The sequence below is a fragment of the Lupinus angustifolius genome, chromosome LG07, assembly GCF_001865875.1.
Source record: "Lupinus angustifolius cultivar Tanjil chromosome LG07, LupAngTanjil_v1.0, whole genome shotgun sequence".
Lineage (NCBI taxonomy): Eukaryota > Viridiplantae > Streptophyta > Magnoliopsida > Fabales > Fabaceae > Lupinus > Lupinus angustifolius.
In genome coordinates, this window is record NC_032015.1 from 4,144,319 (window position 1) to 4,160,296 (window position 15,978).

The window sequence follows — 15,978 nt, forward strand, 5'->3', positions numbered from 1 at the left end:
TGGTTCTAAAAAAAGTTTAAGCTCAGATATGGGTTAAGAGGTGCATAACCCTTGCTTAATTTATACTACTTGTGGTTAAGCCAATTTAATTAAGATTCTTAATAACAACTCATGTGAGTGCTTTTTCTTAATTTGCCATGGAATTTTAAAGTAAAGTAGTATTATATTATGGAGTTGTTTATGTGCAACTGTTGCAGCCAAATTTGGAGGCTTGCTCCTTGAGGAAAAATAAAATATGCCAACATGAGAGCTTCAAAGGTATCTGGTTCCCAAAAAGATTGAAAAAGATTAGATAGATAGATATATGAAGAAATAAACATAACTTAGTAAGAATCCACAAAGGAGACGTGTTTCCACTACTCACTACTAAAAAAATAATTGTATGAAACAATTTGGTTGTTAGATAATCGGAAAAAAAATGATCTCAAAAATATTTAATATAAATCAAATAAGTATTTCATATTCACTATCTTTGGTTACTTATTTGAAATTTTATTTTGTGGGCCATTTTTTTTGTACATTTAATTTTTTGTGGGTGAATTTGATACAAGCATAGATTTATAAAGATTAAAGTATTCACTTTTTTAATAATAAAAATAATGCCTTTATGTGGAAAACAACTGACAATTATGCAAGTTGTATGTATATATATAGAAAGAAGAATCCATTACATAGGTTTTGATCTTGATCTTTCCCTTTTTTTGTGCTTAAACACCAACCAGAATCCTATTTTATGTTTGTTTTTTTTGGCACACCTATTTTATGTTTGTTTTTTTGGCACACCTATTTTATGTTTGTTTTTTTGGTACACCTATTTTATGTTTGTATATTTAAAAAATATGGAAAATCCCCTGAAAATTTTTTAACTATGTGTCTCAAATGATAGTTGATGAGTTCAAATAAGAACCATCGACGATTCTATTAACTAGTTATTTTTTCTAGCTGTGTCAGTATAGCATCGGTCTAGTTTACATACATTTTTTTATGAGTTTAAAAGCAAAAACACCTTTACTTTACAAATTAACTTTTTTTTAAATATGAACTACTAAGTGATTTAATCAAGTTATTATTAGAAAATAATGAGACTATTTTAATATAAAAAACTCAGGGCTTTTAAGTTGATTAAAAATAAGGATTCTCGTCTAGAAGATTTTCAAAAATGCAAGTTCAGCTTAATGAGAAGATTTTCAATAATGAATAGCAAGTCATTTCGTTGAGTCCTAAAGAAGTAAAGACTCCAATGAAATGGATATAATTGGAAATTTCAGTTTCCTTTGTTTTGTTCTCACACCAAACCAAATATTCCCTCTTTTGTCGTCCATAATCTCCACCGTATTCATTGTTTATTGAGAAATATTTATTACCACCTTTCGAAAAATATATACATTCATGCTCTACAACCAGTTTTTTTAGTCAAATTATTAATATGTTTATTCCACGTGAGATAGAATTTTGGCAATGCAATTATTCTACACTTAAAGCATTCTTAAAAATCAAATGCCGGCGCTTGTACGTTTAATCTGCCTAGAACATTGAGCAAACTTATTTATACTTTTGAAGAAGATAACAAAAACTAATACAATGTCATTGATTGCCTCATGAATAGTAAAAAATACAATTTTTTACAGTAATGGTAAATCCTAAAGTGAAAGATTAACCATAAAATTGGACATGATCCCACTAATTAGAATATTCTTGAGTTATAATTTATATTAACTATTGGATTTAATTAATTCTAATAAACTACTAGATCGGGGTTCATTTGCTCTAGGCCCAACATTCTATCATAAGACCTTTAGCAAATTACCTTTTATCATCTTGTATTGACATATTAACAATCTACCCATAATAAAGTATTTCTTTAAATTCATTCAGTGTTTAACATGTATTTTATTTTTTCTTTTATAATAAATTTTAAAATGAAATTTTCTTGAATGAATGGAAATATAACACATGTCAAACACTGAGTAAAATTAAAGAGATAAGTTATATCATAATAAGAAGATATATTTTATTAACTTATTATATTTCCCTTACCTCTTAGCAATTTACCATATAGAGCATAACTCTTGTTTCAAGCACAGAGGTTTTACTAAAATAATGATTGGATTCAAATTGATTAATAGATTGTTTGATATTTTTTTACCCTTGTTGTTACCTTTTCTTTTTATATCATGTTATTGTAGAATCTGAGAATAGGGCCATCTAAAATGCAAAGCATCTTTGGAAACACAAGATTGATATTATTAATTAACAAAACCTCAAACATATTCACATAAACCAGCCTATGATTACAGTCCAACAACAACATCTATTTAAGCTTGTTAACTAAAACAAGTATTATTTCTGGCTGGGGGGAAATCACTAGAATAAAACATTTAAGCATCAACAATTTCAGAAGATTCAGCAGCAGCTAGAACAAGATCAGGGTAGATATTTCCTACTACTTGATCTAAAGCATTTGGAAGTCCCAGTGACCTCAATGCTAGATGGGCTGCCTTCTGCCCTGATATCATCATTGCTCCAAACGTTGGACCCTGCATTTTCATCAGTACATCAAAAACCAAGCATAACTCATCATTCTGAATCACACAAATATGAAAATTAGTCATTTTATTGTATAAAAAGCCCAAGTTAAAAATGTAAGTAAAGATTTTTTAAAGTTTTTCCTCTGAAATAAATTATTTGATATTCCTCTAATTATTAAATGTATCAAATTTGTATACAAATAATTGTATTGAAGTAAAGTAGCAAAAAGAAACATTGCAAAAGGACAAGGTAGATGGCATGGTCATAATGAGTTGGTAAACATTAGCAGAGTGGGCCTAGAGCCCCTTCTAAAGAAAGTTGTCCCATTAATGATTTAAATTTCTTCAGTCCTGTGTGCTGGACCCAACTAGTTGTAAGTTAGTAAGCATGGTATGTAAAATTGAGAAATAGTTTCTGTTTGAATACTAAAAAAAGAGTGCAAATTTACCATTCTTGGAGCACCATCAATCTCAGCAACCTCCATCCCAGTAACAATCATTCCAGGCACCACCTCCCTAGTGAGTCTAACAATGGCATCTTCAGCAGTGTTCATATCAAGAGCCTTCATTCCAGGCACAGCATCAATGAGGCCAATACTCTTAAGCCTCTTTACCCCAGTCGCTCCAAAAGGACCATCATGGCCACAAGAAGACACCACCACCTTCGCTTCCATAACATTTGGGTCCATGCATGATTGAGTATCGTGGTTCATTGATACCAATGCCCAATTAGTAACAACACCACCAACTTTCCCATTCTTGACGATTAAATCCTCAGCAGCCACAGCATTGAAGAGCTTCACGTTAGGCCTAGCGAGAAGCTTGCTCATGATGGTAGAAGTGAATAGAGCAGCATGCTTAATCACTACGTAATTGTCCATCTCATCATATTCAACGTCAATCTCGTCTAGGAACCGATGTGCTGGCTTTCGGACAACCTACATCCAACAATTACAACTTTACAACATATTCCTTATTAATTATGACACGTGTTATATTAATTGATGTATAATTAATATAAGGTAGTAACTTTTAAAACAAAAGACACAATCAGTAAATCTGGTTAAGGTCCAATCAATTTAAGGAATCAATATCTTCTCTATTATGGTGGATAATTTCTTTTTTCCTTTTATTTTATAAATGTTAGATTATGGTGTTTTTTCAACTATTAGCTTCTCCAACCAATCAATAAGGTGTTATAAAAAATTGTTATATTAAAATGTCTAATTTTAGATGTTGATGAAACTTACCAAATAGTATACAATATAATTTTTATAAGATAAAATGACAAGTGAATTAATTTGGAACTAATTTAGGTTCCGTTATCAAACATAATCGTCACCCATCATCTAGTTCCACTCTCAGAAACAGTCAACGGCTTACACTGCAACACCCAATAAAAACAAAAAATAAAATAAAATACAAGCAGTATTTTTTTAAAAATTAATATTATTCCTACATAATTTCTCATAAATTAAATCTTTACTTCCGATCTTATGCTCTTAAAAGTTAAGATCTAAGATATTTATATCTAAATAATTTTAATTAAATTAAATATACACTAATTACAACTCTTTTGGTATTTTAGTCCCTTCAAATCTGGATCAGTTTAAATTTATTTACGTCCTTTTTGAAGTACACATATTAAATTATTATTATTTTAATCCCATTAATTTGACCTTATATATATAAGTTTCTTCAATGAAAAGATAATTAAAATCCAGGGTCCATAATAACAAGAAAAATAAATCTGGGTTTATTTGATGAGATATTCAATCTTGTTAACAGTAGCAACCAAAGTGAATGGATTACCATGGCAGAGAATAGTTGGCCACCGAGCCAAGCGCCGCCACCAGGGCTAACGGATTGTTCGATGATCGCAACCTGAACGTTAGGGTTCTTACTGAGCTCATAGGCACATGTCAACCCAGCGGAACCAGCACCTACGACAACAACGTCGGTGTCAGCGTAGGTGACCATGTCTGTCATGTACCTACGTGTCATCTCACGTGAGACAATGGATTCTTTAATGGGCTCGAAGGTGAAGGAGTTAAGGTTGTAGGGTGGTGGAGATTGAGATGCTGACATGGACACACGTGCGGAGGCGTGGGGTTTGGAGGGAAGAGGGCGAAGGGTGGTTGGGGTGCCATGGAATGATGATTTTTGGAAGAGGGGAGAAGGGTTTGTTGGGGTTTTGATGATAGTGGAAGCCATGGTTGCCATTAGTGAGAGTGAAGTAATGTGAGTATGGGTTGTATTAATTGTATGCATAGAATGGATGAGAAGGTATATATAAGGAAGAGAATGGGGGAGATCCCTCCAATAATGGAGAATGTTATGGAGAGAAATTAAAATATTTTAATGTAAACATTGAAATTTCATACATAATAAAAACTTGTGATTATAAAGAACAAGTGGATTATTATGTATTAAATATGGTCCTATAAATCTATAATGATGAACTCATTCTGGATTATTATGTATTAAATACAAGTGGCATCCACATGCATCAGAATTATAAAGAACAAGTGGCTTCTACTGTGGTCCAAAATCATCACTCGTTAATGCAAAGCTTTAGCCAAAGTTCATGTGGGTCTGGCTCTATAGTCTGCTTTGTTTGTCATGGGACAACGATGGGTGCCATCAATTTCTATTTTTCATAAGCATTTTGTGATCATTAGCGACCAGAAGCTTTCATCTTTTGTCACGATATACGTAACCATGGATCACGGATGGTAATATTAAAGTTATATGCTTTTGATGGGGTCGTTTCTCCATTATTAGAAATCGTGAAGGTAGCTTTCAAAAACTAAATCTTTTTAGATTATTATTTTTATGAGTAATTGTTAGTATGTTAGCATTTTGCTCTTTTATCCTAATAATCAAAGTCATCAAATCATCTTATAACTCCCCATTTTTATTGATGGTGCACTCAAACTCACAATCTTCTACATTTCATTCATTAAGTCTTATCTCTTTACTATCAGGCCACCTTAGGTATGATTCTGTCCAGTTTTTTCATCTTTTGTATCTTTCTTGATAGATGAGTCATTATGGTGGATTTTTTGGATAGTCTTTTATTTGCATGAAGATCTCTATAGAGTGTGTGATGCCATGAAAAAGATTACCATGTAGTTAATTAATATGGTGTTAGTAGATAAAATTTGATGTTATACATCGATCCACTGTTATCAAAAAAGGTATTCGGTAAATAAGTGGCAAACACTTCTTCCATTATGCCGAAAGTGGTTGGCCCTAGTTGGATCATTCAATTCAGAATAGTTGGGAATAAGACTCTAACCCACCATCCATAAGAGCATCTTTAATAGTTTGCTACAAGCCTACAACTTTGTTCTTCATAGAGTTAGGTGAGACTTCTCTTCAATTCACGGAGACTTCTATAAATCACATTATTGAATCGGTGAAAGTGAAAGTATGACAGTGAATTGATGAATTAAATAAGGTCTTATGTCTTGACTAAATAATGAGAAATATTTATAAATTTTATTTTACGCTTTCGCTTTCGAATCTTTAAACTTTGGTTACTGCTGTGTATTTTATAATAATTATTATCTTTCTATTTCTTTCTTCTTTGAGCATTTCTTTCTTATCTTTCTTGGTTCTAGGAGCATTATTATCTTTCTCTTCCAAGACTCAACAATGAATCATCGTCAACAATTCAACATGAAGGAGAGAAGTTTGTGAAGAGATAAAACATTTCTGGAAAAAAGGCAAGAATAAACAACCAAGTTACTCTTCTATTGCTTTATGAAAAATGACACATTCTTGTTCAAAAGTAGCATTATTATTGGTAGTTCTACCTCTTGATGTTGCAGTTTCATAATATGCCACAAGAACAACTCATTCCTAAAAAAGAAAGATAGAAAGAAAAAGATGCAACAATATCTTTCCAAAGAGAAGTCATAGAAAGAATCACAAATATCATCAACAACAAGAAGATCAAGTGATTAAGAAAATTCAATCACGTTAGGATCGAGATTCTGATCCATTACATTGTCGTGATATCAAATTGAATTATCAAGCTGGAGTCATTGTCATTTACCCTCCAACTTGAGGGGACTATTGAAGAACAAAGTTACCACATTTTACACATGTGTTTTATGGGTACACATCTGTTGTCACACTTTGTGCCACTCCATGTACCATGAGTTTATGATTGGTCAGAAAAAATATATTGAAGTTAAAATTTAATTATTAAATATTTTTCCGACCAATCATAAATCCATGATACATGGAGTGGTACAAAGTGTGGGACAGCAGATGTGCTCCCGTGTTTTATTAGTTTGTTTAGATAAATTTATTACATATTCATGTACTATAAATAAGGTTTTATGTCTTGATTAAATAATAAGAAATATTCACAAATTTTATTTTACTTTTTACTCGTAATAAAAAGTACTCAATAACTTATGGTGTGTGTCAGGAATTAATCTCAATTTTATATTTTATTTGCTCTGTTACAAAACTTTTGTAATATCTTGTAATTTCTTTGTACCTCTGTACACATATAAATAAAAAAATCTTTTTGCTTAACGAAAAAGGTGAGACATCTTAAAAACAAAGCAAGTATCAACAGTAAGACAAACAATTATTGGTTTAACTCTCTGAAGTATGTTATGGTTTTCAGTACTTTTATGTCAGAGGAATTATCCTTTCTAAGTAAATAATATTTCTTATTAAAATCAAATATCAATAACAGAAAGCCTTACCTTACACTGAATTCACCCGAATTAATGTAATTTAATTTAAAATTGAAAGTTATATCATATGTCCATTATTTTTAATTTTTAATTTTATTTTATTAACTCTTCAAACATAAAAGAAATGAAATAAGACAAGAAAAATATGAATGCTAAAGAAAAATGAAACAATAACCATAACATACTTTCCTTAGTACATTTTATTGTTTTTGGGTTTTTTTGGATTTGGGTTACCCGAAATCCGATAGATTCAAGGATGATATCTTTATTTTCAATACCGTTGAATTTGGGTTCGAATTCGAATTTTGAATTTCGGGTTTGAGTCCCGATCCCAATCCACCCCATTGCCATATATAGGCCAAACAGCTGGCTTCAACTAGTATTTGAATTTACCTGAAATTAGTTGCATATCCATATATGATAACTTCTTTATTTGCACACACATATCCATATATTCTCTTAGCAACCATAGAATCTTTTTCTATGTAGACAATGATTAGATTATAGCGTGATACGTCTACTAAGTTAAACTTTTATTGTTGAAGTGATTCATTGAAAACAAATAGTTTTTGACCATTAATATTAATATAATAAAGTGAAACTTGAAACTTTAGCGCATTCACCATTCTTATATTTCTCAACTAAAGTATATGTTTTTTTTCCAATTTGGTTGTCAATATTATTCTCTTTTATTTTCTAATAATGAAATATTTTATACTTCTTACTGTTCTACCTTAAATTTTTGCTCAAACTATCTATCAGGAATTTAGGATCGACCATTAAGATTTAAATACCCAAATATGTTTTAATTGTGAGTATATGCTCCTACCACACACCACTTCAAGATAATTAAACAAAACCTTAAAATTACAAAAGTAAGTTACATCCCTAGACTCAACACATTGGTGTATGATTGAATTATTAAGTATGAGATAGGAGTTTGATACTTATAGTGTGTATGATAAATGTTTTATTGGTAGAGATAAATCTCCCTTCAGATATTTTTTAAGTTTTTAAGAGTTTTTTTTAGAGTTAAGTTTTAGAGAGAAAATAAATTAAATAAAAGAGTCTAGACTCATCTCATAAGTATATTTCATGACTAAGAAACTTTCATTTTCCCTCTAAAATTAAACTTAGAAACAAATCCTAAGAAAACTCATCTTTGAATGAAAAGGAGAGGTAAAAACTATCAAAATAAGTAGTTCGACATGTTTCATTATCGGATATTGATTAGGTCAGGTTAAATATAGTCTCACATACCTGTAGATATTCTTGGCCCAGACATGATTGTCTTTGGTGTGAGGATACATGTGAGGGGAAAAAAGCCTAAAAATATCTTCCTAAGTTAGATACTTGACATATATTTTGTGGCACATACGGGCCTGATAAGCAAAAAATAACAACAGTAAGAAGGAAGGAAAGCCCGCTAGCTATTGGCCTGTGGGGTATAGCCGTATAGGTAATGTCTGCCCAACAAATAAAGCCCGCTATTGGCCTGTGGGCTTAGATAGACCTTGATTCAAGAGCCCAATTCGCATCTCGTTTCTCTAGTTCCCTCAATCGCAGAGAAAGTTGAGTGAACTCCGTCAATGGCTCCCGTTGCTCCTCGATCCGGAGATGCAATATTCGCCAGCGTTGAACGTGTGGTAACTAAACAAAAGCATCTCATTTGATGTTTCATTTTTTCGAGAAAATTACGGAAATTAATCTCAACCGAATTTCCCATACAATTTTTTATTGATGTTAATGAAATCGTTATTCACTTCATAGTTGGATTGTGCAGAATGCGGAACTGTTTACTTTGACGTATGGTGCGATCGTGCGTCAATTGCTTACCGATCTGGAAGAGGTTGATGAGGTTAACAAGCAGCTTGATCAAATGTGAAGTTTAGAATCTTCTTTTTTTCAGTTCTGTTAATATCAATATCTAGAATTATTATTTGTTGTCGTTGAATTTGAACTTATATGTCTAATTGGGGGTTTTCTGGTTCGCTGATTCAGTGTCTATTTATATAATTATATTCATTAATTTAATTTGTTTTTTACAGGGGTTATAATATTGGAATCCGTTTGATTGATGAGTTTTTGGCTAAATCTAATGTCTCAAAGTGCGTTGATTTCAAAGAGACGACTGATATAATTGCAAAGGTATCAATTTACATGTTGGGAAAGAAATGCCTGAGATTTTCTGCTACTTCATTTAATCTGTTGTTTTTGTGCAGTATCCACTTAGTTTGCTATATTAGTAATTCTTTCATTTTGGTTTATTTTCTTTAGAGATTTTGGTTGCTCAATGTGATCATGGTTGTATTGGTTTTCTTTTTACTTATGGAGTTATGGTGGAGATTTCCATTGTTAAAGTTTTGGACATAGCTTTGAGTGGTTTTTGCTGTAGGACAATGTTATTAATTTAACAGTTAAGTAAGTTTGTTTCTTAAGTAGGAATGTGTGTAGCCTGCAAGGATACCAAACTTGCTACTTGAGCTAGATGAGATTCTTTTATCAATGAACCTATTCAAAATTTGTGGCTTAATGAAAAGGTTATAATTTATTTTTGTAATAGTTCTTCCCCACCTATTTCATTATAACATATTTGATAAGTAGTAAAATTTTATCTAACTGAGCTATCAAGCACTCAAATATTTGATACAATGACAGTGTCCTTCCTTTGTATATATTCCCTTCCTTGTCCACTTGACCAAACCCATGGATTCATTAAGGATGATGATCAGCTTTTCATATCACATCACTTTTCAACCTAGGTTTTTCATCACCGACTATTAAGTCGATATTAACTCGCTTTTGCCAATTGTTATAAGAGTTCCTTTGCAATCTGTTCAATCAGATGTCGCTGGCTTTTGTCACATGATACAGTTGCTTTGAGCTATTGATGTTTAATTTCGGTGTATAACAGTTTGGTGACTGTTACACATCTTGGTTGGTACAATGTTTAGGAGAGTATGCTGTGCAAGTGCAATACACTACTTCTTGGTTGTCTGATCAGCATTTTTTTGTTTGTTTTTTAATTAATTGTATTACTAGTAAATCATGTTTAAATTTTAAAGCAGAAGGAAACTTTCTATTTATATCAACCTTAATAGTTCTTTATCCACATTTATTTCCGGTGCTATACAGGTTGGTTTTAAAATGTTTCTTGGTGTTACTGCATCTGTGACCAACTGGGATGCTGATGGGACATGTTGTAGTATTGTTTTGGATGATAATCCTTTGGTAGACTTTGTTGAGCTTCCTGACAACTGTCAAGGTCTGTATTACTGCAACATCTTAAGTGGCGTCATAAGAGGAGCCTTGGAGATGGTAAGTTTTTGTTCCTAATTGTTATCACATTTGAGATTTGAATATTACTCCTACTTAATAGAAGTTCAATGTAATCAATGCTATTTTTTTTATCAGGTTTTGTTTTCATTTTCAACACTTGGAAACTAAGAAAATATAATAATCTGTTTGATGAAGCTATCCAGTGTTGGCTTCTGAAAGCATTTGAGGGTTTTGCTCAAATATGAAATAGATTACTGAAGTGTTTTTTCTCTGATAGATCTGTAAATGGGAGGGGGAATTTTTTATTATCTATTCTTGCTTTCTGCCGTGTCATTTCTCTTCTTTATAAATCACTCAGTAAACTGAATACTATTTGTTTGCTCAACGGCTCAACCCCTTTTGTAGAGATGTAGAAATGATGCTTAACTTGAAATTTTCCACATGTAAAGCAATTTTAGCTTGTCTAAACTCTAAACCATTATCACTACACTCAATCTAATTTAATTGGAAAAAATGTGGCACAACATGCAATCTTATGTTTCATGTGATATTTGTGGGGCATTGAGTGTCATGGTGATGCTTAAACGTTATTTTCTACCCTATGTTTCATTCTTCTATTTATCATCATGGCTCCTATACATCTACACATTCAGGTGTCAATGAAGACTGAGGTCACTTGGATACGCGATGTGCTTCGGGGTGATGATGTGTTTGAGTTGCAGGTAAAACTTCTCAAGCAAGTTTCAGAAGAGTATCCATACAAGGATGATGAGTAACATTATGTTTTGTAATGCAGTATATTTTTTTTGTGTTATTTCATCTTTTCCCTAGTATTAGGTTATCATCTGTCTGGTTAGTGCTGTGTATTTTGATGAAACTTTAAATGCAAGAGAAAATCTTTGATCATATCAGTATTATGGTACTGTCTGGCACTGACAAGGAACTGTGATCTATGCTGATTTCTGGGAGTTCTCTAGATTTCTGAAGTAGTTATTATTTTCTTCCCCATTTTTTGTTATTATGGACTTGATACAGATGTTTCACCTATAAAATGTTTATTGGCAAAACATATTTCATAATTTAACCTGATCTTTCAAGCCTTATATCCTGTCCTTTTGTGGTTGCCTAATATTTAAGAGAAAAAGATGTATGTATTGAGTTTTTACACTGTTATTATATCATTATTCATTGTTCATACTTAATCATCATATTTTTAAATATAAGTAATGCAAATGAATGACGAATGATATTAAGAAATATTACCCTCATATTTTGTACCCATGAGCTTAGGTATATAATATTAATCATCATATACTACCACTTATTTGCGTATCTCATTTCAACATCCAATTTTATCTAGTCCAAAATAATTCAAAAGTAATTTTAACAAAATTATTTTTTTCTTAAGGTTGTAAAAAAAATTAAATCATTATAGATTTGATTTCATACTAATTTGATTAAAAAATAAATTAGAGTTTACAATATGAAAATATGTAAATCAGATCAAATTAAACTAGTTTCATATAAATACAATAATAATTACAATCAAAATAAATTAAGGATAACAAGTGATGATTTTTTCCCTTTTTATCTCTGGTTTTTGTTTTCTTTTTTTAATAAAAATAAAAATGGGTTTTAAGTAATTCAATGGTCATTTACTATAATTATAGAAGGATTCTATTCTTCTAAAAAACACGTGGCAAAATAACCATAAATTTTGTTTTCCTAATAAAATTGAGCATATAATATATTTTTATACTTTTATAAATATTTAAAAGATTGTTTTTACTTATTCGTAGATAATACGGTAGAATTTTTAGAATGACTAAATATTTTATGCCAAAAAAGAGGTTTTTGGTTAATTTTAAATTCGGGAGGATATCCTCTGTCCCAAAATAATGTATTACTTCATGCATTACTATTTACGATAGATCAAAAAATACTTAATTATTAAATTTTTAAGTTAAATATATTTTTCCAATCAATCACAATTAGTGGTAACAGAGTGATACACCATCTTATACATGCTCCCTTTAAATTCTTAGGGACAAATAATTATTTCTTATCGGCTCAGGGTACAATTAATTTTTGGTCTAATAAAATTTATTGGGCTATTTTAGAATAATAAGGATATTTTCTAGGATATCATGTAATCTAAAAACACCTCAGTCGAAATTTTCTAATTAAGGAAATTATTAATTTCGAATTTTAATTTGAAATATTATTATTGTGGGAAAAATAAGAAGAAATCTGATTTTGATTAAAGAAGAGAATATCTCCCCTCAATCCTTCCCAGAATAATTATGGTGGAAATTTGTTTTTAAAAAAAGCATGTGTCTAATTATTAACTATAAAGAGTAATATAAGTATATTGAAAATGAATCTAAAATTATCTAATTAAATATATATTAATGATTGTGTCACAATCAGCTAATATGAGAAAGAAACTAAAAGTGGGCAAATTCATATAATTTATTTGTAATATAAATTGTGGATATTGTAACTTTTTACAAGATTTACATTTTCAAGACAATAACAAATTTTATTTCTTTGAACAAAATCTTTAAATTGAAGAGAAAAAACATGCTCCATACTCAATAAAGACAAATTAGTAAAGATGAAGAATATAATAAATTCTCAAACCTCTCTCACTAATTATCCCAATGTCACCACATAAGTAACTTGTAAATCAATTATTAATAAATAAATAATATTCTATGACACAAATTATTCCACAATAAGGTCATGTTAAATGCTGCAATATTAGATTGTGTAAAAAATTAAGTCTTAAATGAGAAAACATGCTCATAAATAGTGATATTCTTAATTAACATGAATACATGAGATACAATCTTTTGAATATCTCACATGCGATATAATTTATTTATTTTTTTATCATGAGTGTCTCTACCATTACTATATATATTGGACAGAGCTTAGGGTTAGCACATCAAAGTCACAAAAATCAAAGAGAATATAGCTCATAAAGTAAAGGAAATATGAAATTTTGCTGTGGAAAAAGAAAACAAAAGAAACCAGTGGAGACTGCTAGCTGTGTAGACTCCGAAGACTCGAGTGTAGGATGGACAGAGTTCTCGGTTTGTTATTCCATTATTATTTCTTATTCCATTATATTATAATATATGTGTGATATTGGACTTCAAACAACAAAACATGATTTTAAGTAATTTTATATTAAAGGGTTTTCATTTTGTAGATCATAACTAAGCACTAGTATTAGAATTTAATAGAAAATAATTTGCATGCGTAATTAATAAAATCTTTGTTTCCTTGCATGGATGTATGTCCTCTTATTGCAAAGAGGACATATACGACCTTATATAGAAGAAGAATAAGAAATCTTAAACTAAAAATAAGTGGATTAAATATACTATTCAGCAAATTTGTTTGTGAAATTAAAATGCTACATCCTAAATATTGTTTATTTGGTACAGTATTTCAGATTGGAGCTACAAATCCCGAATGGTGGCAAAGAACAAGAATTTAGACATTTCTTTACTGGAAAAAATATGGAAGGTGAGAAGAATAAAGTTTACTTATTACATCTCTTCTATAAATAGTAAAATATTAAATTATTATATATATAGAGGGGGAACACTTCAAAAAATTTGTTTTGTAACGTAACACGGTTGGTGCAAAGGGACAAATATAAGGGTAGCATTTTTGAATAGTCATATATACTTTTAAATGGTATACATGTATATTTGTGTATATATACTTTGATAGTCATATCTAAATAAATGTTATATCTGATCTTCTTGTTAGTATAAATCAATAATTTATGGTTAATTTATCCATTTATTTACTATATATTTGTCATGTCTGAACAGAACTCGAGTTTAAGAAGAAAGGCACTGTATTGATAGTGGATGGGAAAAGTGAGGATTGTATAGAAACAGAGTTTGCAAATAGATTTGGTGAAGACATTATCAAGAGACAAGGTAGATCTAAAAGTGCAGAGATGAGACGAATAACTTTTGAATAAAATATTTATCATTATTGAGCAATAATAATATATTTAGATAGAATAAGCTCAGACTTTATGGTTGCTTCTTTTCTTATAATGTTTAAGAAATAAATAAAGTTGCTATGCACTCTTTTTCTGTTATTGATATTTGATATTAATAAGAAATATTATTTATCCAATTGATATTAGTCTATGAGACTTCAAACTTTCTTTTGTAGATCTGTTTTCATGTACATATGTCTATTAATAAAAAAAAATCCAACAAACACCCAAACAATTAGTTACTAGCATTGTGCAACGTTAATTATGTTAAACTTTTCTGAAGGACAACTCCATTAAACAAACAACAACCAGCATAGGCTCGGGTGTTCAATTAAATCCAACAAATTTTATTGATTTTAAAATATTCGTTAATTTAAAACCTGCATCGGCAAAATGAACAATCTTATTCGTGCTTGTATAATATTATAAGAGTTTAAAATATATGTATTGACAGTGTAAAATTTTTTAAACTGTCAATATATCATGCATCATTTGATTTGTATTACTTTTGTTTGAGAGTCAATGATATTGATGGTTAGTAAATCAATGGTGAATAATTTACTGAATTATACATATTAAATCCATACTATAATCCCTGTTTAAATGAGAACTGACTTATACATATGTCTATTAACAAAAAAAAAATGCATAGAATCAAACATTGTCCATCATAAATATGGGCAAGATGGTGTTGCTCACATATATGTGTATAAAAACAAAATAACGAAAAGCCAAGATCAAAATTAATGTGAATATTTGCTATTCTTTTATACAATCCACTTTCTTCTTTAATAGGTACTCCCCATATGGTTACATCTCACAGAGTCCTTTTGTGTATCCTTTTGTAAATTCAGAACATTATCGTGTAAAGCATAAATTGAGAGTCATATTATAGATTGTTGCAGACCCAAAGATACCAGTTAAGATTTTAAATGAAATCAAGTGTGTCCTTGTCTCAGCTCGTGCATTATATAATTTATCAACTTCATATTATAATTATTATTATCAGGGTTAGTATTAATGCACTCATCTCTATACAAAAAAATTAGTTTATTGTTGATAATGTGCTTTAATTTGTTATTTCATATTGAGGTTTGAGATTTCAATCCTTACTTATTGTATTTCTTAAACTTTTCATAAAATTTTCCAAACCCACATCATTAACATAATAATTATTAGAAATCATATGAAAAGTAATAAAAAGTTAAGTAAAGCCCCAATCTTTTTTGTTTTTTGTTTTTCTTTTTCCTTTTCGCTCCTTGTTTTCCGGTGATCCCCGGGCGAATTTCCGTTCTAAAACCCTAATCTCCCCATTTCCCATTTTCCTTGCCACGATTCATTTTCATCATCAATTCTGTCATCACAGTTTATTCATAAATATGGAGATTTTTTTTTTTAAATTCAAACAAAAAAAATTCAC

The 15,978-nt window shown here is 30.2% G+C and overlaps 2 protein-coding genes across 2 annotated transcripts; one reads left to right on the forward strand and one right to left on the reverse strand.

Annotated features, from left to right (window-relative positions):
• LOC109351883 (thiamine thiazole synthase 2, chloroplastic-like) lies at positions 2,225–4,802 on the reverse strand. The gene is made up of 3 exons (XM_019593558.1): positions 4,341–4,802; positions 2,978–3,466; positions 2,225–2,537 (listed from the first exon to the last, which is right to left on the reverse strand). The coding sequence occupies exons 1-3, from the start codon at positions 4,797–4,799 to the stop codon at positions 2,379–2,381; spliced, it is 1,107 nt and encodes a 368-aa protein (XP_019449103.1). The 5' UTR covers positions 4,800–4,802; the 3' UTR covers positions 2,225–2,378.
• LOC109352331 (trafficking protein particle complex subunit 3-like) lies at positions 8,769–11,534 on the forward strand. Its single transcript, XM_019594265.1, has 5 exons — positions 8,769–8,895; positions 9,033–9,130; positions 9,298–9,397; positions 10,385–10,567; positions 11,182–11,534. The coding sequence occupies exons 1-5, from the start codon at positions 8,839–8,841 to the stop codon at positions 11,302–11,304; spliced, it is 561 nt and encodes a 186-aa protein (XP_019449810.1). The 5' UTR covers positions 8,769–8,838; the 3' UTR covers positions 11,305–11,534.